Raw genomic sequence first — 23,982 nt, 5'->3', positions numbered from 1 at the left:
TAATAATCAAAATGGAAGCTGTTCTTAAGAACGTATGTGAATTTCCAGTACTATTTATTTACCTTATGTTTCAGAATGTGCGATTGTTAACGATAAACTTCATAATGTGTTTTATCTCTGTAAGCAGAGAAAGGATGTTTTCTTAAAATAGGTGTTTCTTAATGTGAGAAAAAATAAACATGCCTGTTTATTTTTGTTAAATTTGATACGGTGCATTCCAAATTTCAAGGTGTAGCTACCTAAAAGAAAGGATAAGATATGATTGAGGTTCAAGACATTTTGCTGTACCAGAAGCCATTTAATCTCATCATTGCAGGGTTGTGCCCAGGCTAGTTATGAGGGGAAGAGTGAGCAGTAGAGGTAAGTTGGGAGGGAACACTGTTGCGCAAAGTAGCTTGGGAATAACTGCTTTACTATAATCATGTGATCCAAGACTGATTCATTAAGATACTGAAACATAAATGTTTAAGTAAAACATAAATATTTTGCATTGTATCCCTATTTAAGCATGTGAGAAGAATGCAGTATTACATGAAGAATGCCTAGAGGAGCTGCTGAAGCTGCTTTGTTTCAAAACCCTACTGATTGTAATACTTACGTAATTATTGATGTTGGTCTATTCTACATCAGGAAGTTCGCTTTTCCTTTGTAATCTGAAATTTGAATTTAAATTAATAAGCTGGGATGGGCTTTTTTGTTCATTTTGTTTTGAAAGCGAGTTATGTGTTAGCAAGACAAAATTACCTACACTTAGGTAAGCCTACTCTTCACTGGCTTGTAGGGAGCAGCACCAAACTGTTGATGAGTGTACTGCTCACAGCCTTTGTTCGGGCGGGGATGATGCACAGTCTTTATTCTTAAATTTTCCATTTTCAGTGACCACAGAAAGTCTTGGCCTTGTCTCCATCACACCTTGTTACCTACATGGGGTATAGACATCAGTAACAAAAAGCATGTATGGTGCATGATAATACAGCTAAACTCAGATGCCAAAATCTAACTTGTGCAATAAGGGCTCTTTGGCTTAATGTAAGATACAGGGAGGATGAGAACCTTTTTATTTCTGATACTTATATTTGGTATGGGATCATGCAGCTAATGTGGAGTGGCACAGCAGAAACTTTACAGGGAAGGGAGGGAGGAACCAAATGAAGAGACACATGAAAAAAAGTTGAGCTTGCTGTGTGCATTAGTTTGTCTGTTGCCAGCCCTTGAGAGTGTTTTAGTGGTGGTTCGTAATAAAATGCAAGCATTCCTTAATGGTATTTTCCTGTGAGAAATTTCACATGGGAAGGGAAAAGAGTAATTGTGATTAAATGTGATTAAATAGGCAGAAGGAGTAGATGAATAGAAACTATTGCCTGAAGTGAATAGCTATAAACACCTGGCTGTATGAAAAATAAGGTGGAGATTTATAGTGACATTTTTCCTACTTGTCTAGGAATAGTAAATGGACTGGAAGGTGTTAAATGGACATCCCCTAAATTTGGGGAGAATTTAATTGATCCATCCTTTATGTTACAAGAAACTCACTTTTCCAAAAGAACGATCAATGTGAAACTGCTTCTAACTAACAGAATCAGACTGAATTATCTTGATTGACCTTCAGTGTCTTTTCCTTATGCATCTGATATTTTGTCTACATGGAAGTTATCTGAGAGAATCTTTTTCGGTGATGTTCCTCATTTATAACCCTTCACAATAAGTGTGGCACCCTTTTTTTCAGGCTGAAGAACAAAGGATGCAATTAGAAGCAGGTAATGAAATTATAAAATTTTTTTGCAGGTCAGAAATACATTGTTGTTCTGATCTGCAAATGAGGAAAACCAGTTTAGTTTTAAACTGAAAGAGGAAAATACATGGAAGGGACAGCAGAATGAGAGAAACTAAAGCTAAAAGGGTGAGAGGCTTCTTGATTCCTCTTTTCTGCAGACTACTGACAAGCTTTGAAGCAAGTTAAGAAGGGTTTCCCTGTATTTTCTCCCTCCAGCCCAGATAATGTGCTTCCTTCCATAACAAATACAATCAGGCTGTATTTTCTCTTTTTGCTTAAGAAAACTTTTCTACCTGAGGCAGAAATAAAAAGAACATATTTCTGGTCTCAGGTCACAGATGGGTGGTAGTTGTCTGAAGTCCAGATAACATAGATTGCTCTGTTAGCCATGTAGCTGTGAGAACCATGGGTTAGGTTTTGGAAATTGGTAGCTACAGCCCATTGCGTGAGAGCTGTTCTTCCAAGCCTTCCTTCCCAGGTAAGCAACAGTGTGTGAGGCAAAACAATGTCTTTAACTAGGTCCTACGGTTTGTTTATGTAATGGAAAGGCACCACAAACCTAATGCAAAGCTAATAGCTTTGTCCAGTAAATGTACAATTTTCTTTGAAAAATGACCAGTAATTACTCTTCTACCAAAAGCATCTGCTTTGCTGGGTGTCCATAGCCAGAAACTTCCATGCACTGAAAAGTCTTGCCTGAGCATGTTAGAATATTCCTTCTCATTGTGTTTGCTGGTGCCTTGCAGTGGAGAAGGGAAGGATATTGGTTACATCACTTTTCAGAAGAAAAAGCTGTATCAAATAGTACCTACATGTTAAACTCTGGCAAAGGGCTATCTTTCTCACCTGTGTCCTCGCTTTAGTCTTCTAGGCTTGAGACGGAGTTACATCTGAGATAGCTCTCTAGCAGTCTACTTTCATTAGCAGTTTGTAACAAAATACTGCATTGTGTGTAACAAAAAGAGCTATTGCACTCACAGTTCCCGTTGCTCTTTAGCACCTTACGTGTTCAAGAAAGGTGTTTATTTCTGTTAACATGTTTATAGATTTCTTCTTCGAACATTTCATATAGAGTAGCCTTCCTTTTGGAAAAAAAGAGGATACAGAAATGTACCAGCTTGGTGTTCGTGTTTCTGAACCTGTAAGTTTTGTCAATTTGATAGAATTTTTAAGTTACTGGATTCCCCCCAAGCCATTGTCCAAACTTAACAGTGCTAATGAAAATTTAGTTGTAATATTGTCTCAGCTAATTTATAATGTGTTGAATCACAGTATTGGATTTGTTATTTCCTGAAAAGAAAGCTGATTTACCAGGTCTTATCTGGGTTGCTTAACTTTTTATAAAAATGCCTTTTTTTCTTTTTAAATTTTTTTTAATACTTCTTTTGACAATTCCGGTAGCATCAGAAGAAACTAGCAAGTGACCTGAAAGAAAGTAGCATTGGCTTGAGAAGGGATTTTGCTGCATATCAACCCAGCCACACTCAGCTGGAAGATTTATGTATTTAAAAATAAAAAATCCTACAAACAGTTTTCCATGTTGTTCTACAGCTGGAACCAAGTCAAAAGGAATCCTTTCAAGAGTTGGCTTAAAGTGCCAGTGCAAAACTGAGCTCTGCATTTCTTCCCAGTTCCTCCTCTGCAGGGGTATACCCAGTTACCGAATGGACTCATCCGCTTGCTGCCATTGAAGCTTACAGTCATGCCTGCTGATCAGCTTACACCAGTTGATAGCGAGCGGGAATGGTTGGCTGTTTGTGGTGGGGACTTCATTCCAGTCCTGCCAGAACCTGAAGTCTTTGTCATGCTGCAGTAATTTAGCTATTCAAAATTTGGCCAAAAAGCTGGCTGACAATTTTCAAGGTAAATAGTTGCCCAGGTGACAACTTGTCTTTCATCTGCTGGTGTCTTGTGAGGCTTTGGTTTAACTCCTGTTAGGTGAAGCAGTCTAAACCCCAAACAAACAAATTTAAAAGCGGAGTATTTACAGTTTTACTTGCAGGGATGGTTGTTTCAGTGTTTTAATGTTTCTGGTGAAGTAGTACTACTTAGAGCAGAGCTTTCTTCTGGCATCTAGAACTTTATTAGAAGCTCTGGCTGGTTTTCAGTATTAAACAACTTAGGTTTTTCTCTTTCTTTTTAAGTTCCAGTTTTTAACCATATTTATTTTTACTTTCAGTTATGCAGTTTTTCCTTCTGAGGCATTCTTTATACCAAGGTTTCAAGAGAAGGGGATGGTATTATTATGAAATTGAATCTGATTATTAAAAAAAAGGCTTTTGAAATGCATGAGGTAAACTGAAGCAGTGATGTTAAGTAAATATTTTCATCTAACAACATCTGGTTTGGGCTATCCCATTTAAATTTGAGGCATATAGTTTGCATGTCATAAAATTAAAATAGTTTAAAAACAATTCCCCCACTGTTTTATTTTTTATATGAAAGATTAAATTGGAAACCGGCAAACTTAAGTTAGTGCAGGAATTAGAGCTATTTATGTACCAATCTTGTGTAAATAGTTTGATTTCAGCATGCTTAAATTACATTCCTTATTTTCTCATAATTTTCAAAGCAAATTAATAAATTGTGGAAGAATTAGATCATTATGCTTGTATGTGTTTCACAGTCTTGCTTGTAACAGCATATAGTAAATTATCTGACTTAAAGTGGAAGAAAGTTTGCATAGCTTTAGTCTGATGATGTGTTTTTAATGCAGTATCCACTGCTGTGGAATAGAATTGGCTTTTTAAATTCTTGAAAAAATGGAATTGTCAGATCCTTCCTCTGTGTCTGTACTTCATGTGCTTTCTGCTCTGTGTTCTAAAGCACCTCAGAGTCTAATTCATTTTCTTACAGCCCATGGTGGTGAGGTGTAATTCTGTTGTGTGTGTTACTCTTAAGTGAGTATTCGGTCATGTATGCTGAGTGTCTGGTTGCAACTTGGGACTGTCGATGTTAAAGAGGGTAGCCTGTCTTATCTTGGGCTCAGATACCCTCAGGATGTTCATGAAAGAATATATTGCCCAGTTTCAGGTAATTCTTCCTTTTTCATTTTTCAAATACCCTGTTTTGCAAGATACTCCTGAACCAAAAGGAAGACTCTCTTACATCTGTGGGGGTGTATGGCAAGTATCTGCGAAGTGAAAGAGGCAAGGGATTTTATTTCCAGTACTGCTTCAACTTAAAAAAAGAAGTGTGGAAGAAGCTCATCTTCTGTCTTTTGCAGTCTCAGCACTTTAGGTCCATTGTTTCAGGTTCTGTGCAGTTTTCTTGCCTTTTGAACCTCCTGGCAGGATCCCATCCTTTGGTTCTGATCTCTCAAGCTAAATTCTCAGTGCATCTGGCTCATAAAAAGTATCTGAAATTTCTACCAAGGATAATGGCAGTCTTTTCATAATGCCAGGAATGTTCACTAGGATCCTAGTTGTGATTGCCGTCTTGAAGATGAAGCTGAAATGTCTTTCACTGCTTGTAGAAAGCACATTTTTTCAAGTGGTAGTAACTTCTAAGGACATTGTCAGTGACATGTCATCATTATTTATCATACAGAAATGATAGTTCTCAATCTGCATTTAAACTTCATGTCAGTTTTTAATCCATGTGTTCCACATACATTTTGTACTTCATTTTTCTTAGTCTGAATGTTTTACTGTAACCCAGTAAGTCACTTCCTTGCAGAATTCTCAAGTATATTATAGCAACAATGATGTCATTCTTGTTTTTAGAAAGAAACCTAAACAACTTCTGAATCAAATTGTTCCTGTAATCCCATTTTGAGTGTCATTAATTCTTTCCTTCTTTGAGTCTTTGTTTACCCTTTTTTCAGTATTATCACAGTGCTAGCTTTTTTCTAACCTACTGGAGCATTCAAAGGGCCAAAGGCTTGCAACCTTAAAACTGCAGAGAGCTCTTCAGCCTTCTCTTAAAATTACTGAATGAAAATTATCCTAATCTGCTGATTTATTAAGTGTTTATTTCAGTAGCTGTTTTTACATCTTCCTGTTTTCTGTCAGTGGGAATCTTTTCATTCTCATCTAGTGATAGGACCATTATTTGGCTTCTACCTAAATACAGAACAGAAATGTTTATTGAACAGTCCTGCCTTCTTGAATTACTGCTGACAATTCTGTTGTTTGACCTTAGCAGCAATCTAACACTCCTTTATGTAGGAATAGTTAACCATGCTGGTCACAGACTTCTCTGTGTCATCTTGCTTTTCTTACCTATTTCAGCAGTTCCTGGCTGCTTCTATATCAAGCATGATAACTCTTCTTCCCTGTTTTTAGTTATCCCCTCTTGCATTATCAGTTATGGAAAAAAAAGGAAAAAATAAGGGCATCACTGTCCATAAGAATCTTAAGATGTTGTGAATCTGTAGGTAACACATCTCAAAGAACTACAGTTACTGTAGGGTTAAGTAACTGTTCTTTGATGCGTTGTATGTGTTGTAGCATTGGCTTAAATACTTTTGTGATTCAAATTTTAAATAATTAGCTTACACTAATGCATAGGATCACTTGGAAGTATGGTATGTGGCGTTACTTGTGAGAAAAAAAAATCTGTAGCCCTATTTTTAATCTCTTTGATGCTACTGCTTAAATATTCAACACTGTGAGATCATGCGCTTAGACTCGTACACAGCAGTTGTTTTCTTCAGAAACTTAAAATCTGATTTAGAACTGTTGAAATTAGATGATAGTCTTCTGAACTGAGGTTCACAGGTATTTCAAGATGACATTCTGTAGTGTATCTTCTGTTGCCGTGTAATTTATAATAAAAATGCCTAAATCTAAATTTAAAACTTTTAGGCCGCAAATCAGTGTAGAAATTGTTAACTCTGAGTTTCATGTCTAAAAGACTTGCACAGCTGGCCAACTAATAGGGAGGGTTTAATTACATAGTTTAGTTTAAGAAGTTTAATTTGGTTGGGAATGAACAAGGACAGTGTCCAAGAAATTTGAACATCTTTATTATAGTGTCCTGACATACAGAGATTAAGGCAAGGTAAGTCAAGATACTGAGGGAATGTGAGTTGCACTGTAGGTAAAACTGAGAATAAAATTATCAAGAAAAGATGGAAAGGGGATGGGAATTCGCATCAGTTTTCTTGGATGGGAAGGGAAGCATCTGTTTGGGAAAAGAAATGAATAAGCGTGACTGATTACAAGACACTGAAACTGTAGTCAGTTTGTGATTCTGTGAGGAAATTGGTGTGAAGGTATGTGGAGTGCTGCTGTGGATCTGTTCAGTTGAAAGACTATATTTCTGCTTTGCAGATCAGGAACCTGTAAAGCTTAGCTGAGTAAAAAGGCAGGATGGCTTTCAGCATCTAGGAAAAACAGCTAAACTAGAAGCCTGCAGTTTGGAGAAGTTACAGGTAATGCTGAGAGTGCCTTTATGTGATATTCTGCAGAGGCAGATATAAAAAACCCAAAGTGGTGGCATAGTCCTCAAAGGAAGTGTTTTTGCATGGCATCCTCCTCCATTCTCAGTTTACCCCTATTTTTGTGGCTGTTGGATAAGCTAATAACTTTTCTCATAGATGAAGAAAACAGTATTTTTTTTTTTTTTTTAAAGTCCTAGTTGAAACAAACCCAAGATAGAACGTGAAACCGTACTGATGCATTTGTCGATCAAGAAGGTAAATGACCTGGGTGTGTTAGTGGGCAGCAGTAATTCTGTCTACACTAGATTATAGTTGAAATGTACTCAAGAATAGTTTAAACTCCATTTACATCTGCATAGTTTCATCTTGTCAGTTTAGTTACTTTTCTCTGAAGCATTTTAAACAAATCTCTTAGTTATTGTTTTTATTTGCCATATACACTTAAATTTGCTCCATATTGTAGCCAGCTCTGGGCTTTCTGTGCCTATGAAATACTACCTTTGGAACAAAGTTGTACACAAAAATCCCAATTTCCATCCTTTAGAGGAAAGCAAAACTTATAACAAATCTAGCTCACTAGATACCAAAACCAGCTTGAACAGACCATGATTTTCATCCTGTAGTCAGTTTGAAACAGTATTTTTGTCAAAATTTCCCCTTCATACTTAACTAGTACTAAGTTTTGAACTTAATTAAGAATGGGCATAAAGAAATTTGAAAGCATGAAAATAAAATAGTAACGAAAATGTAACCTTTATCTAGCCTCTGTTTAGTTGGTAGGAAAAAAGTTGCCTGTAATTTGCTGGTGTTTGTATCAGCTTGTCATGGCTTTAGTGATTATAGAATTTTTTTTTCCTTTTTTATGCCAAATTTTTTTCAGAGTGTGAGTAAAACCTAGTGTTCTGTCAGCTGAGACTGAATTAGAATGGAGCGTGTCCAGAGGACCACCGAGGGAGAAATGCAGAGTTGGTGCCATCTATATGATTTTGCATAATCTTCAGTTCCATTACACTGGAGATGACTCTTACCTTTTGCTTTTCTCCATGGTTTGTCCCTTCTACTCCTTCATTTTCATACTGTTCTCTAAATTACAGTGGCACCCCCCCAAAATAGGCAATCACATTCAATACGGGATTTGATACAGTCCATTCTTTGCTATACTACATCCTAGGGAGGCTAGATAAACACTTCATCTCTTGATATTTCTTTTAATTTTGTTCTATTTAAAATATAATGTACATAATTATTAAAAAGTCTTGTCTGTAAATTGCCAGTTTACATTTGTACTTTTCTGTGTGTCTGGAGTAGAAGATGGTCCAAATGAGCAATACCTAAAGAAATAGCTACACTTTCTGCCTTACCAAGATAACCAGGAAACAGCATAAAATTACAGACAGTAATTTCATTTCAGTTTTGCATTTTTTTATATAGTATTATAAACTATTATATGTCTGTGAAAATTGTTATTTTCTCCAGTATCTTCAACTCTTAGGGGTTTTACATGCCCCTCTTTTTTTTCTTGTTCCAATTTTCTCATTCCTCCACCATTATAAAGCTATTATGAGCCTTTGTGCTGCTGTAATAGTGGTGATGTTTGGAGGTGACTGGGAATAGAGAGATACTGATGAAAAAAGTGTAAGGAAGTCATGATGAAAGTTTGCAAAGTGGAACAAACGTTGCATGAGTTGAAGGGAGAAGTTCCCAAGTAGTGTGCAGTAGCAGACATTCTGGACATGTTTCTATTGTTAGGTGTATCTCTGTTATTAGAGTGTGACTTGGGTGTGTCAGTGTAACAGGAGAAATCACATGTGACATGGAATACTTGACTTCAGTAGCAGAGCTGATGCTTGGGAACGCAGATCCATACTCTAATTTGATCCATTCATCTTTGCTAGGACGTGTTGATATCTTGTAGTATGTGTGTGCAGTGCTAACTGGATGCAGCTACGGACATTACAAACTCATTATATGCCTGTGTCTAATGTTAGTAAGGTCATAATGAAATTAACTTCTTACTACAGTGTTTCATTAACATTAATTCTTATTTTAAATAAACCCAAAATTTATGCAGTGTATGTTTTGTGGAACAGTTGATTGGTAAAAGAACTGAAGAGTATGGTGCATATGTATCCCAGTCCTTAAGAACTACTTGGAGGCTAGAGTTGGCCTGTGCTGGCAGCCTCGCCACTTTGCTGTATTTGAATTCCTGTTTATGTGCCCTGTTGTATAAGAGTAAATCAGGATTTTGCCTTTTTCTGAAGTTGCTGTATGTGAATGTATTAGTATGCTTAATAGTATCAAATTTGAAAGGTTAATTCTATAAGTCATTGTATGTTGTATAGTGTTTTAGTCTTGGCTTATATAGAATAAATTTAATAGATGACATGTATATACAGATTGTTACAGATAATAAAATGGTTTTGTAGGCGAGTCTCAGAAGGTGACTTAATTTGATAGGAAAGACAGTTTGGTGTCTAGAGGTCACCACAGGTTTTCTAGGTCTTCACATGGAAGATACTTGTTAAGTTGCTGTGTGAAATTGTGAACTTCTTATGGTAACAGTGGAGCTCAGTGTGCAGGTGACTTTGGCCAGGCTTACCACTGTAATTCTGCTGGATGTTGCCACATGTGCAAAGAGTCAGCAAAAGTGAGTGTGCTAGCTCCTGGATTCCCACAGCTCAGAGCCTGTCATACTAATGCAAATAATTTCCTAGTGTTGACTTTTGTAGCCAAACCACATAAATATTCTAGACTTCCCTGTTTCTAACCCGGAATTCTCTTCCCAACGCAGTGGCTTCCTAGAGAATTATTTTAACTTCAGTCACATCCATAATGTAGTTTACAGCACAGTCCTGCAAATGGTTATACATGTGCAAGTAAAAGGCGGGCAGGCTGTGGTGTTAAGAGACTGGACTGAGACTTTATTAACAAGCAAACTTGTGTGTAGCTACACCCGTTGTCTGATGAATGCTGCTTAGGAAGGTAGACCAGGTAGCTACTACTCTTTACATGTTTTATCACAAATTTCTTCCCTGACCTCTAATGGGACAGGATGCTGTTTATGATCTGACACAACAGCTTTTCTTAAGTTTTCTTCATGCAGTTTGTCTTCATTATACAGATAATGGCTTATACACAGACTCCCAGAAAGAATTTAGAGTGGCCACAGTGCTCAGTTAAGGTTTCGGTGTTACAGTGAGATTTGAGTCAAGGATAAAAATATACGTGGTAACTAAGCCTCTTCTGCAGAGAAAGCAGCCTCTTAAATATATCCAGAAAGACACACAGCTACTCTGCTGAATCAAAGAAGGATATGGGGCTCAGGTTTCTGAAATGACACATAGAAACTGTCTTTTAAAATCCTCTTAATATGTACGTTTGTTAAAATAGTTGTTGTTTCGCAACGTGCTATGATGCTGTAATTAGTTCTTGGATTAGCTTGAATGAATACTCTGTGGGGAGAGGGTATACATACTTGCAAATGTCCATCCTACAAGGATAACTTAAGAGGGTTCTTTGCATCCATGAAATGGCAAAGACATATTTTAACTACTAGCTCATCAAAATGAAGTACACTGTGTGCTGCTCACCTCTCTCTAATGCTGAATAACGTTATTCCCTAGATGTTTTCTTCTCTATGTGTGGTGGAAAAGGCATAGATTTGAGGTGAGAAGGGGAAAATGGAACAAAAGAATGATTTTTTTTTGGGGGGGGCTTCTTTAGGTATCTTGGTCTTTCGTGGGTCAAAACCTTTTATATAATTGATTGCTCCTATCACTGTGCATACTGAAAACTTCTGAAAAAGAAAAGCTTTTTCTACTACAATACACTAATTGAGAAATCCTGAGGAAATATAAATGGATTATTTCAAACTCAGGATTATTTGAAACATGTATTTACATTTTTTTTTCTCAACCTTTGTCCAACTTCTTCAGGTTTTTCCCAAGTTTCAAGCAAGCTATATCCTCCTGGTGACAGCTTCCTTACCAAGAACAGTTCAAACTTAAACTTTAATAATTCATTATAGCTTGTCTTCAACTTTGAAATGTATAGTAAGATAAACTTTTTAAATACGTTACAGGTTACAAGGGCACAGGAGCAATGTCAGTAGGCACTGAAGGATGTTGACTTTTGACTGCCATAGCGCTCTCAACATTAAAACAGATTTGATCGTTATGGTTTCCTTCTCTCTATTTAATGGGCTACTGATGGATCTGTGTTTGTTCTTTTCCTCAGATATTAGGATTAAAGAAGAGGAGCCAGATCCAGAAGAGTGGCAGCTCAGTGGTGATTCTACACTGAATACCAATGATCTAACACATTTGAGAGTACAGGTGGTAGATGAGGAAGGGGACCAACCACATCAAGAGGCAAAAAGACTGCGACGGGTAGCTTGCACATGTCCCAACTGCAAAGAAGGTGGTGGAAGGTATGTAATGTTCAGTGTCATGTAATGATGAAAACAAAAACTGAGTGAGGAAAAACGGAGCCATAGTTAACAGTAATTATCTGCAGTGAAAGAAAACTAGAGGGTTATGTAAAAGAGCGTATACAATAAAGGACTGACACTTTTATTTCTGAGTTTGCAAATGAATGAGCAGATTATTCCATCCTCTCTGAGTTACTCCATTGAGATTAATTAGAAAAAAAAAATGGAGTTAGATGCCACCTAGTACAAGTGAGGGGGAATAGAACATTGCCCTAAATAATATGAAAATGAAATATTTTGGAATATGCACATCCGTGATTGGCTTCCTATTGCATGTCAAGGACTTGATTAAATCCTGTATTCCTGCATTTCCTCACTGATTGAGCATTTTTTCCACAGTTTGATTGCTTTGAGAGTGTTATAAAAATACAGCTATCCTGGTTTTCTTATTCACTGGTTTCCAAAGAAAAACAAGGTTTGTGTAATAACTAAATACCAAATTTTGCATTGGTTTTCAGTCGGTGGAGTTAGTGGAGGGTCAGCGGCTAACAAAGAGGTACTAAGTTCCAATTCGTATAAAACTTCAGGGCCGCATAGGAAGCCATATTTTCTTATTCTTTATCTCATGAAAGTATTCTTCATCTTTTTGTTGGTATTATAAAGCTTTTATTCTGTTCCAAACCCCTTTGTTTTAAACATGTCTATTATGTATACAAGGGAGGAAGTAGGGATAATAGGCGGTGTTTTACAAGTGCAAATATTTAGGAGTGTATATGCTTGATGTAATAGTGTAGGGGCTTCTTTCCAGTACACTAAAATTTGTCATTTTGAGAATAGTTTCTTCTCTAAAATAGAAATCTTTATTTATGTGAGAACTATAGTGCAAATTACGGAGTTCTTTTTGAAGAACCTGTGGATGTCCTATGGCTTTAAGAGTTCTAATAAACTGAATATGTCTTTGTGTCAAAACTCTGTGGGTTTCTGCTGTATATCCTAGATACCTGTTTTGCAAGTATGGAGAGGTAATATCTTTAGGTGGTCATGCAGAGTAAATATTAAGTGTTTGAGACAAAACACTTCTCTAAACATCTACATCACAGATGAAGCTGGTGATAGTATCTGCAGTCAAGGTTATATAGTATCTTTGTCTATCAGTTTCCTCTTCCTAAATCCCTATGTATAGCTCACTGAAACCTAGCACAGACATTCCTAAGTTCTTGGTGAACCTCAGCTCTGCTTTGAAGATCTGCCCAAAGGATACCCTGGGTTGAGATTTACTTCAGTCTAGGAGAACTCTGAAAATGTTATTTGAACTCTGGAAATGTTATTTGCGCTGGCCGTGCTCTTAGAAAACATAGAGATTTCACATGTTCCATCTTCCTCATGCTCTCTTTCAAACTACAGTGTCTTTAACCTAGAGGTATCTTTACTTTAAAGTCCTCTTCCTCCTAATTGATGTTGTTATAACACCAAATTTTAAAGTCAAAGCCCAAGAGAGAATCTTTTTGAGATGATAAAGTCTGAAGAAGGGTTTAGTCTGACTGAAATTCAGATGTGGGAATTTGGGGAAGAATTGAGATAAGAGCTGGAACGGAGTTTAGATAGGTGAGAAACTGAAATCCACTGTAAAGGAAGGACTGAACACATCAAGTGTACAGAGTAAGTAGAAAAAGTAGGACAGGAAGTCAGGATGTGAGAAGAATTAAACTACAATAGAAACAGGATAATGAAGGAGACAGTGGTGGGAAACAGAAAGAGTGAAAGTGTCTACAGTTGCTAGAGCAACTTTCCCACCAGAATGTATAATTCCATCAGAGTCTAGCAAAAAAAAGCCCACTTGGAGAAGTATTTTCTTTCTCATTCTGATATATGTTGATCACATTCCATAGCTGCTGCAGTTACTTGTATCTCTAGTGCTGTAGTTCTGAGGTTTTTTTGTCTTTCAAATCTGCTAATGACTCACAGAGTTTTGAATAATAGGACATTTGCTTTTATAAATTTCTTCAGATAGCATTCACAATTCTTAAAATGATGCAAAGGTAGCAAAGTCAAAAACTTGGAAGTTGGCAAATGCCAAAATTAAGGTATTGTGGGCAGTTTTAATTCTGTGTGCATATATATTATAATTTGGTTTCTAATTACATGACCACAGACTGTTTTTTTCAGATGACCTCACTGACATTTAGTGGATGGGTTAGGTGATGCACAGGTAGTGAATCAGGGCTGCGTAGCAATTGGCACCTGCTTCACTAATTGCAGAAACTGGAAGACATTTATGAAGTGACATATGGGACTGCAGCAGCAGGGCTCTGGCTCTGAAGTTTCTGAGATGTTTGTCTATCCATCCCACCTTTTGCAGAACTGCAGAAGTACCGAGTTCATTTCTGTAAATAAGTGGATTGAGTTGAATTGTGAACATCTGCAGTACTCTTAAGAAAATGTGCTTTTGCTATATTGAACTTGATGCCTCAAACTTGTAGCTGCTTGACAGTCTTGGCCTTAATCTCTTTCTACCTCAGATTTGGATGTACAAAATGATTGTACTAGTTCAAGCTCACTACGTAGGAGTGGTCCAAGATGATAAATTCGTTAGTGTTTGTGAATTGCTTAGGCACTGAGTGTTGTGAGTGCGTGTGATGAGATAAAAACAACCCAGGGGAACTTGAATAATTCTGTATTTAAGATAGTACTTAAATAATATGTAGCTAGTAAGACAAAAAAAAAATCACATTAAATCGGTACAGAAAAGATACATAGCATTTCACTCAGCGAATACTGTCCCTCCTGTGCACTGAATGTGGTAGAAAAAGGTAGTGCATGGCTTTGTGAATGTGGAGACTTCTTCATAACTTCATCTTTTGTGTAATCTTACTTTTGGTATTTCTTGCCTTTTTTTTTGTTTTCTGGATGGAAAGGGGAGTTGAGAACAGTTCCTTCTAGTTTCTGATGTTGGCTTTTCTTGGTGTTTTTTGATTTTTCGATACGGAATTAGACTGCATTAAAGTCTTCAAAGAATTTCTATTTGTACCAGTCCTGTGAAGTAGGAAGCCACTGTTATCTTTACCTTACTTGGCAGGGGGGAAGATAGGAAGGGAAGAGGATGATGTATTAGATATGTAAATTAAAACATTATAGCCTCAAGCTTATATTGTAAATGGGGGATAAGCAAGAGGAGAGAGATATATGTACCTCAAACAATGACTCTCATCCTAAACATCTGTGTTAAGCTTCTAGTTAGGGTGTCTAAAGTTAGGTGGAAAGTTCACCCTTCCCTCAATTACATCTAGAGTTACATTGAGATGTTAACTACTACTTGTCTGGATCTATAGAGGAACAGTACTTCTCAATACCATTTCAGGTATGTAACTCTAAAATACACGTTCTTAAAATAACTGATAGGGCTGTGTTTTACTCCTGAAATACTTCATGTTCTTTCTGGAAGTACTGCTGGACTGAAAGTCTAGTTTCTCAGTGCATGAAGCTGTCTCCTGCTGAAACCATTGCATTCTGAATGGTTACTGAGAAACATCGTTTCTGAACTTTATAAAGCTAAAATGTACTATGAAAATACGTAAATATTAATTGATTTCAAGATTCTGGTCAAGGAGTAGGCCTGAGTTGTATCGTTTTACTCAGTGATGATGGTTATTGGCCAGTGAAGCAGGAAAGGCCTCTTAGCATGATGTGTTGGGGCATAGTGCCAGACTCACAGCTGCAAAGCATCCAGATAGAATTTGGCTCATATCCAGTCAGTTTAGAGCGCACATGAAACAAACATGCAGATGCCTATATGAAGCTATGTAGAATAAATACACTTAGTTACTCATTCACAGTAGTCTTGTGGATTTCATTCTGTGGATCTTTAACTTTCCCTTTTCTTTGAACTTAGAAGTCCACTAAGGAATTCTGGTCACCACTCAGGTGAGGTGCTTAGAACTACATATGCTACACCATCTAAGCTGACTGTGAGTTGAACCTTGGTTTCCTTCAGTCTAGACTAAAGGTGCAATTAAACAAGTACAAGTGATGGACATAAGAACCATAAAATTATTTTAGGGGAATTTTGATGTGATTTTATGTCATTAGTGTCACACTTATGTACTGTATCATGCAAGGTTACAAAATACTTGTACTGATTATTGTGGAGGGGAAGACTTAATATGTTTGGAGACGGTGTGAGGATGAAATGCCAAATACAAAAAAATTCTATATACAGAAATAGGTTCTCAAATACAGAAATACATTTTGTTGTAAGGCCGAGCACTCCTTAGGGTCACATGGAGTTGAACAGGCAATTAAAGACACAGAACAGAAGGATCCTCTGGAGAATTCTCTCTGTTACCAAGACTGTATAATGGAGAAAGACCATGGGTGTTCTTTTGCCTTGCACTGCAATTGCTGAATGCCTTGAGCCACCAAACAAGGGGACCTGAACTGAATCATTATGTGAGGGTGAACACAGAGCTTGAGAACTGTGGAAACAGTTGTAATAGGACAAAAGGGAGAATACAACTTCCTTGGAGTCCCAGGAGCTGGGAGTTTTGGGCTTGTAGATGAATGCCACAGGAACTGTTATAGATACAGTGTGTTTTGTGTGGTGGCCTAGCCATCTGCAGAGGCTGAGAAACGAGAAAAGAAAGGAGGCAAGCTAAAGACACTTTTTTGAGTGCCTGAGTTCATCTGAATGTTCGAAACTTATGAATATTGAGCTTTTGTGTAGGTGGCATATTACAAAGTTAAATGCGTGACATTACAGTTAATTTTGCTTTCTAACCTTGGCTTGAATGAAGGCCATGGAAAAGCATGAATCTGACAGTTTAGATGTAACAAAGGTTAACCAATAATGGGTGTTTCAGCTCAGGTAGGTGATGTAAAAAAGGCAGTGTTTGTGCTGTTCCAAAGAAGTGATCTTCTTTTGGGACATTTAAAAAGGGAAAATTAAGTCCCAAGTATTCTTGCCAAGACTAATAATGATGGAATAGCTTAACAGGTCATATCAGGTCAGATGTCAAAGAACTGTTTGCATGAAATTTACAAACAAGCTAGGTAAAACAGGCCCAGGTGAAATGTCTGTAAGGCTAAGGATTGAGGGGTGGCAATAAAATAAAATAAATAAAAACCCCAAACCAAAACAGATAAGCAGAATCTCTTCTGTCACCATACCCATAGGCTCATATGAGTCTAATGCTACCACAGCAGGGTCGAAAGCCTTCTGGACTTGTTACTTCTACTGCCATTGAACCTGTTCTGAAGTCAAAATCTACACTGTCATGCCAAATAATTACTATGTAGAAGTAATAGTTTTTTCTTCTAAGACAAAATGGCTAAAGAAGTACTGTGAAGATCACTCTATATTAAGACTTCTTAGAAACATTTTCTAGGACTTAATTGGATTTTACCTTCTTTTCACGACTGTCTGTAATGTTTTCAGTTTGCATGTGCTTAGGTTGGAATTCCCTTTAGATGCTGTGACTTGTTAGAGTGAATTAATTTCTGTGCCTATTCAGAAATGCTTGTTCCGAGCACTAGCTCCTTAAAAGTGTATGTGCATTTTACACTGAACCCTCATTATGTGTAAACCAGAACTGATCTGAATACAGGGATGCGGATCTAGGTCTAATAGTTGCTTGGCAAATCTTTCATCACTGGACGGTTAAGAAGTTGAACATTCAATTTAAGGAAAAAAAATGCCCTGGGGAGGCAACTGAAAATTGTATAATCAGCCATGGAGAATGGAGTTCCCAAGACTGTGATTTCAGAATCCACTTAAGCTGTTTTAAGTTAACATTGTTGATGAATAAGATAGCCTAATCCTTGGCTGCATTTTCCAATCTCCTCCCTTGTACCAGCATTCACCATTCGTATAGCTGCACTGTCAGACAATTCTATTCCCTGGGGTGCTTCTTTCAGCAGCAGCAAACACTTAAATAGGCTAAAATCCTTCACGATGTCCTGCACTGTCCTGACTGAGCTCTTTCTCTGGGTCTTCAGAGGCTCTTATCTGTGTTTTTATTTAAAAAAATAAAATCCTCAACCAACCAATCAACCAAAACCAACCAACCAAGAAAAACCCCAAAACAAAACAAAAAGGCTTTTGTGTTAGGTGCTTTCCCTGAACCAATCACCTGCCATTTCAGTGAGACAGCACCTGAAAATAAGCATCAAGCTTAGTGGTCTGGATTATATTGTGAATGACCTGTTCATTTTGATGGATTTTTATTTTTCTGAAATACCAAAGAATTCATTTAAGTTTCAGCAAGATGAGCTGCTTCACTGCCTCTCCTTTAGTGGCAATACTCAGGTTAGTATGCTTGTCCACCAACCCCAAACTGCTTCTCAGGTTTCCCCAAGATGCCAAAAATCCCATCTGTTCTCTTCTCAGTTGCCAAAATCTCCAGTTTCCGTTTTGGCAATTACAGTCATTCGTGTTTTTCTTTGCCAAAACCGTCTTTGGTGTATGGTAAAAACAAACTGGGAGAAATTTAAAACATGGGCATTTCAGCATCAAAGTGGTGCAAACTGCTGTAACGACTGTATTTCCAACTTCATGTATGCTTGCTAAAGATTACACTTCTATCATTTACATTTCATATGATGATAATTTATAGTTTGCTGCAGAATTGGGATGGCATTATAGAATTTAGTTCCAGCTTCTTACGGAGTGTACTGGACTCTGTATTTGAAATAAAAATGGGAAGCTGCTCAGGTTTGTTTGCAGATCTCTTGGGATATATTACCTCACTTACATGTGTGACCATTATTTAGGAGGAATTTATCTATTTATTTATTTATTTATTTATTTATTTGCAGAGGCTCCAATTTGGGAAAAAAGAAGCAACATATTTGTCACATACCAGGGTGTGGTAAAGTATATGGGAAAACCTCACATTTGAGAGCTCATCTCCGCTGGCATTCTGGAGAGCGTCCATTTGTTTGTACTTGGATGTTCTGTGGCAAAAGGTTCACTCGCAGCGATGAGCTCCAGCGGCACCGAAGAACGCACACAGGTTTTCAGTCTTTCTTTCTGGTGCATTTAACTAAAGATGTGTCATTGAGGGGGCCTGGATAAATAACTTTTAAGGGGAGAACAGATCTTTGTATTGGATTGATTTTAACGTGTGACTGTTCTAAAATCAGGTAATATTTAGGGCTGTGCACACACTTTGATGTCATTGGTAGGTCTGAGGAGGAAAACGGTCTACCTTTATTTGATTCGGAACTGACTTTTAAGTTAATATTTAATATAGCTTAATCAGAATACTTTGATTCAGATTCAGCAGTGCATTTAGTTTGTTTGAACCAGATTGACCTGTTGTACCAGCTTAAAACTTCGTTTCCTCTCTTTTTAAAAAAGAAAAATAAAAAAAAGTGGACTTGATGTCTAAGAGATTAGTTATCATTAACAAAATTAAGGAAGAGCATGTGGTGGTGCATCATTCCGCATCTTCTAGTTTCATGGTTAGACCCCCCCATTAGGGACTCCAGGTTCACATTTCTTCTTTTGTCTAATACAAAGAAAAGAAATCAGTCTAGATTTACCATCTTTTCAAGGAGCAGTTTGTTGTCTGTGTTGCCTATTTTCCTACAAACTGAACCCATAATTACAGTCTACAGGATGCTTACTTTTTAAAATTGGACAATTTGAAAAACCCAGTGACAACAGATAAATAATTTAAGTGCTTATCAGCATTTACGTTGCTTAGAAAAATGTCTTTGCAATGTCCATGAAAAATATTTCATATTTTGTACTTATTACATATTTTGTAGTGACATGCTTTTGCTAGACATGTTGGATGCTTGAAATCATTGTTCAGGATGTTATGTTCCGTCTGTATGGGCAGCCAGATGGGTTAAAAAAAAAAAAAAGAGGCGGGTTGAATGATTCAGCTTTGAGGTATGATTAGTGGTTCCTAGTGTACCTGCATATCAGTAAAAAGTAGAGAACTGCAGGGATCTATCCTTTGACCTGTTTTAACATCTTTATCACTGACCTGGTGAAGGCAACAGAGTGCGCTTTCCTTAGGTTTGCAAATGACACCGAACTGGGGCAACTGGTCCATGCAGTTGAGGGCAAGGCTGCTATTCGGAGGACTGAGGCTGAATGAATGGGCTGAGAGGAACCTTATGAAATTCAGCAAGGATAAACACCAAGTACTGTTCCTGGGAGGGAATTAACTTTTGCAGCAGCACAGGCTAAACGCTGAGTTGGGAATCAGGTTTGCTGAAAAGTACCTGGAAGTCTCAATGGACAGCCAGAACATGAGCAGGAGCAAGTAGCAAAGATGGCTGGGGCTTTTATCAGCAAAAGCAGGGACACTAGTTCCAGGGAAGTGATTATCTCCTTCTTGTCAGCACTGGTTAGATGACATCTAGAGTATTTCATCTAGTTTTCAGCCCCAACAGAAGAAAGACATTGATCAACTCCGTCAAGGATTGAGTTCACTAAAGGGTGACCAAGATGATTAGGAAGCTGGAGCATTTGCATTATGAGGAGAGGCTGTAGGAACTGGGTTTATTCTGCTGTAAAAAGAGAACAATAAGGGCAGGGGCAAACTTAATAGCAACCTTTTAATACCTGCAAGGCTCCCATTAAGAAGATGTCAGACTTTCCATGGTGGTGCATGGTGAAGGATGAGAGGCAACAGATGTAAGTTGAAATGCGAGAGGTTCAAACCAGAGGATAGTCAGGCACTAGAATGGGAGCCTCAGAGAGGTTATGTGGTCTCCATCCCTAAAGATTTTCAAGATGAAGCTGGATAAATTCCTGAGCAACTAGGTCTGACCTCATAGCTGACCCTGCTTAGTGGGAGATCAGACTAGAGACCCACAGATGATCCTTCAACCTTGAATTACCAATGTTCAGAGGGCTGGAGCACCTCTCCTGTGAAGACAGCCTGAGAGAGTTGGAGCTGATAGTCTTGGAGAAGACTCCCAGATGTCTTACAGCAGCCTACAAGAAAGATGGAGAGGGACTTTTTACAAGGGCATGTAGTGGTATGGTCTGTGATGGTGGTGAAACACTGAAACAGGTTGCCCAAAGAAGTTGTGGATGCCCCATTCTGGAAGTGGATGCCCCATCCTTTGAGCAGCTTGGTGTAGTGGAAGGTGTCCCTCCCTGTGCAGGGGGGTTTGAACTAGGTGATCTTAAAAGTCCCTTCCAACTAGATAGTCTTAAAGGTCCCTTCCAACCCAAACAATTATGTAATCTTGTCCATCAGTCTCAAGTGTGATTCTGCAGGAACTCCTATAGTCTTCCCTGTTTTGTTCTCCTCTTAAAAGTTATTTATTGGTAATAATTGCAGTGAAACTTGGTAGCCTGAGGGTGTGACATGGCAGTAGTCTTTAGCTTGTCTGAAAGATCTCTCCAAGCTTGGTGAGACAGAAAAATAAATCAATTCTTTTAAAGTATGGGTGTCTAGAAATTTAACATGCAAGTTTGTTATATTGGATTGTTTTTTTCTTCAGTATAAATGTTGTTAGAATTCTGACTCTTAAAAGGTGCAGTAAGTTACCCCACCTTTTGGTGCACATGTGATATTTTTAATGTTCTTGAAAACATTTTTCTTCTTATCTTCTGTGACAGGTGAGAAGAAATTTGTCTGTCCAGAATGTTCAAAACGCTTTATGAGAAGTGACCACCTTGCCAAACACATTAAAACACATCAGAATAAAAAAGGTATTCACTCTAGCAGTACAGTGCTGGCATCAGTAGAAGCAACACCTGATGATACTTTGATTACTGCAGGAGGAACAACACTTATCCTTGCAAATATTCAACAAGGTTCTGTTTCAGGAATAGGAACTGTTAATACATCTGGCACCAGCAATCAGGATATTCTTACCAACACTGAAATACCTTTACAGCTTGTCACAGTTTCGGGAAATGAGACAATGGAGTAAATATTACACAAGATACCTATTAATTGTGGTTATTTTTATACAGTAGTGAGAAGAATATTGTTCCTAAGTTCTTAGATATCTTTTTATTGATGTGCAAAAATTTTTTGGATTGACAGTAACTTGGTTATACATGACACTGAAATGCCTTACTTTGTATGATATTCCATAGTATATTAAAATGGTAAAATTGCATGGGTTTTGTAGGTACTTTTGGAATCTAGAAGAGATGAAATTTTACCAAGTTATATTAAAAAAAAAAAAAAAAGGAATTTAAGGATGGAAATGGTAGTCTAACCAAATGCATCAATCCTGTGTGGTTTAGTGTAAAAAATGAGAACATGTTGGTATTTATCTATTGTAAGATAAAAGAAGTTGATGGGTGAAAAGAAATCATGTTATGATAAAAGAAATTTTGTAATTTTCTTGATGACTGGAATTTTTATTATGCATAACTGACAAATCAAGTTTCCAAGCAAATGTTACATAGTGTAGGCTTTACTTAGCTCATCAACTTGTCATTTTGAAGCTAATTATTTTAATTAGGTTAACTATGTACAATATTTTAAGCATTACTCTTGTAAGATTTTGAAAACTACATTTTAACATGGAACTCTAGGGATAGTCACCTTTTAAATCCTATTGAAAAGCCATGTTTAAGATTTAATTTGCCAAAATGATGTCTTGTTAATATTCTTTCAATAACCAAGGTGGGCAATATAACCAATGTTTGAAAAGCTTAAAATGTTAAAGAAATAAATATGTATAGGTTGAGGCATTTGGGTGGTAAGGCAAATGTTATAGTGAAGTATATCCCTTCTTTTGAACATTGGAGGACCAAAAATAAGGTGTATTGTGTCTCAGCAGTGATTTTTATCAAATCTTTTTTCCAAAAAACATCTGTCTGCCAGGGCCTTAAAAGCCATTATGTAAATTACCAGTAAAATATAACATATGCAAATACAACAGAAAAATCACTTCCATATTGACAGTACTCCCAAACATATGGATATAGTCATAGTGAACTAGGGGGTTTATGAGGTTTTTATTTGTTTGTTGTTTAGTTTTTGGTTAGTCAATCTGCATTTAAATATCAGCCATCTTTCGTTTTTTGCTTCTTCCCTTAAAAATTGTATGTATCCAGTACATTTAACTGATAAACATATATGTTTTTTATTATGCTGAATTTTCTTTTTATTTTTTAATTACTGTTTATATTTTCAATTATAGAAAAATGTACAAAATGAAGTTATATAGCCAGTCTGTAAGTGCTATACCATTTTCAGAAAATGTACAATGATACTTACTGCAGTTCACCTATTTACAAACATTTGGAATTCTGTTCATTTGTTATTCTTAAAACCACCTCAAATTTAAAGGCTACCTTATTGTACGTTTAAAGTGTATTATAACAGTGTGGTAGTTAATAAAACACTATTTTTTTTTTTCTTTTGACTTATGTTTACTGTATTTCTTGTTAACTAATAAGGTGTAATTTCATAATACCTCTTGATAGCCTGAGATGTTTTATTATTTTGCATTAGCTAGGGGGAAGTAGAAATGGTGTTTCCTTTGCTTTTGTGGGTGAGGAAATGGTAATACACCACCTCCTCGCTATCAAAAAAACCACATCTGTATGTGCACAGACACACATTGCTGTATATTACATTGGTATATAAAGTGGTAACTTTTCTGACCTTACGCTGAGCAGCGCCAGGAGGCATAGTCCATATCCTATAGAATATCAAAATAAAGTTGCATTTAAGTCCTCTGTTACTTAAATGCCACAATACAGACAGTCTCGATAGGGAACTGTGGCTGAAAGGGATGTATGTACATGGAGTAAGAAAGACCAGTGAGAACTGAGATTGAAGAGGGCGATGGTTGTATATTATGCTGTAATGAAAGTGAAAAGCTTTTATTTGTGAAGTCTGAAGTCTTGAAGTATCAAATGGCCAGAGGAAAGACCTGAATAATTTAAGATAAACATGGTAGCGTTCAGCCTAGAAAGGAGAGAACTGGAAAAAAGGGAAGATTTTCTGCATTTGTAGTTTAATGGAAAATGAAAAAAAGTGATGACAATCTTTTGAGACTCAGAGCAACAGGAATTGACAGGTCCAGAGCAAAGGGAGTTAATTCACTCTTAGCTTAATTTTCTATTCAATAAAATAAGAGAATTAAATTGGTTGGGAAGTCACAAAAGCAGCAGCTTGGGAGGGAAGATAGTTCTACTTAGTCTTGCAACGTTCCATGGATATTGTCAATGTTTTAATATACTCTGAATCCACTTCCTTCACACAGATGAGTAGGCTTGGTTTCTGAAAGTTTAGTTCACAGAGTGTTAGTATAAATTACTTCAATTGCTGATACTTAGGTTCTGTTCCTCATATCTCTAGCCATTTATAGCTATATTTGTGCTTTATTTTAAGAGGGAGGGAATAGGGCTACTTTCTTAATGAAGCTGCTTTTCAAAAGTTTTATGAAGGACACTTTTCA

At 37.1% G+C, this 23,982-nt stretch overlaps 1 protein-coding gene across 2 annotated transcripts in view; it reads left to right on the top strand.

Moving 5' to 3' along the window:
- Positions 1-22,938, top strand: part of SP3 (Sp3 transcription factor) — a 36,019-nt gene extending 13,081 nt beyond the window's left edge. For both annotated transcript variants that reach the window (XM_061453821.1, XM_061453813.1), the window contains 3 exons: positions 11,397-11,589; positions 18,400-18,596; positions 21,173-22,938. In XM_061453821.1, the coding sequence (XP_061309805.1) occupies positions 11,397-11,589; positions 18,400-18,596; positions 21,173-21,489 (707 nt within the window). In that variant the 3' untranslated portion in view covers positions 21,490-22,938. The remainder of the gene's footprint in view (positions 1-11,396; positions 11,590-18,399; positions 18,597-21,172) is intronic.
- Positions 22,939-23,982: the final 1,044 nt, after the last annotated feature.

This window comes from Pezoporus flaviventris, unplaced genomic scaffold, assembly GCF_033815535.1.
Source record: "Pezoporus flaviventris isolate CSIRO_AGI_PZ_B2104156 unplaced genomic scaffold, CSIRO_AGI_Pfla_v1 ptg000001l, whole genome shotgun sequence".
In the NCBI taxonomy this organism is placed as follows: Eukaryota; Metazoa; Chordata; class Aves; order Psittaciformes; family Psittacidae; genus Pezoporus; species Pezoporus flaviventris.
Note: the sequence above shows the minus strand (reverse complement) of the source record. Positions and strands in the feature narration are given on the sequence as shown.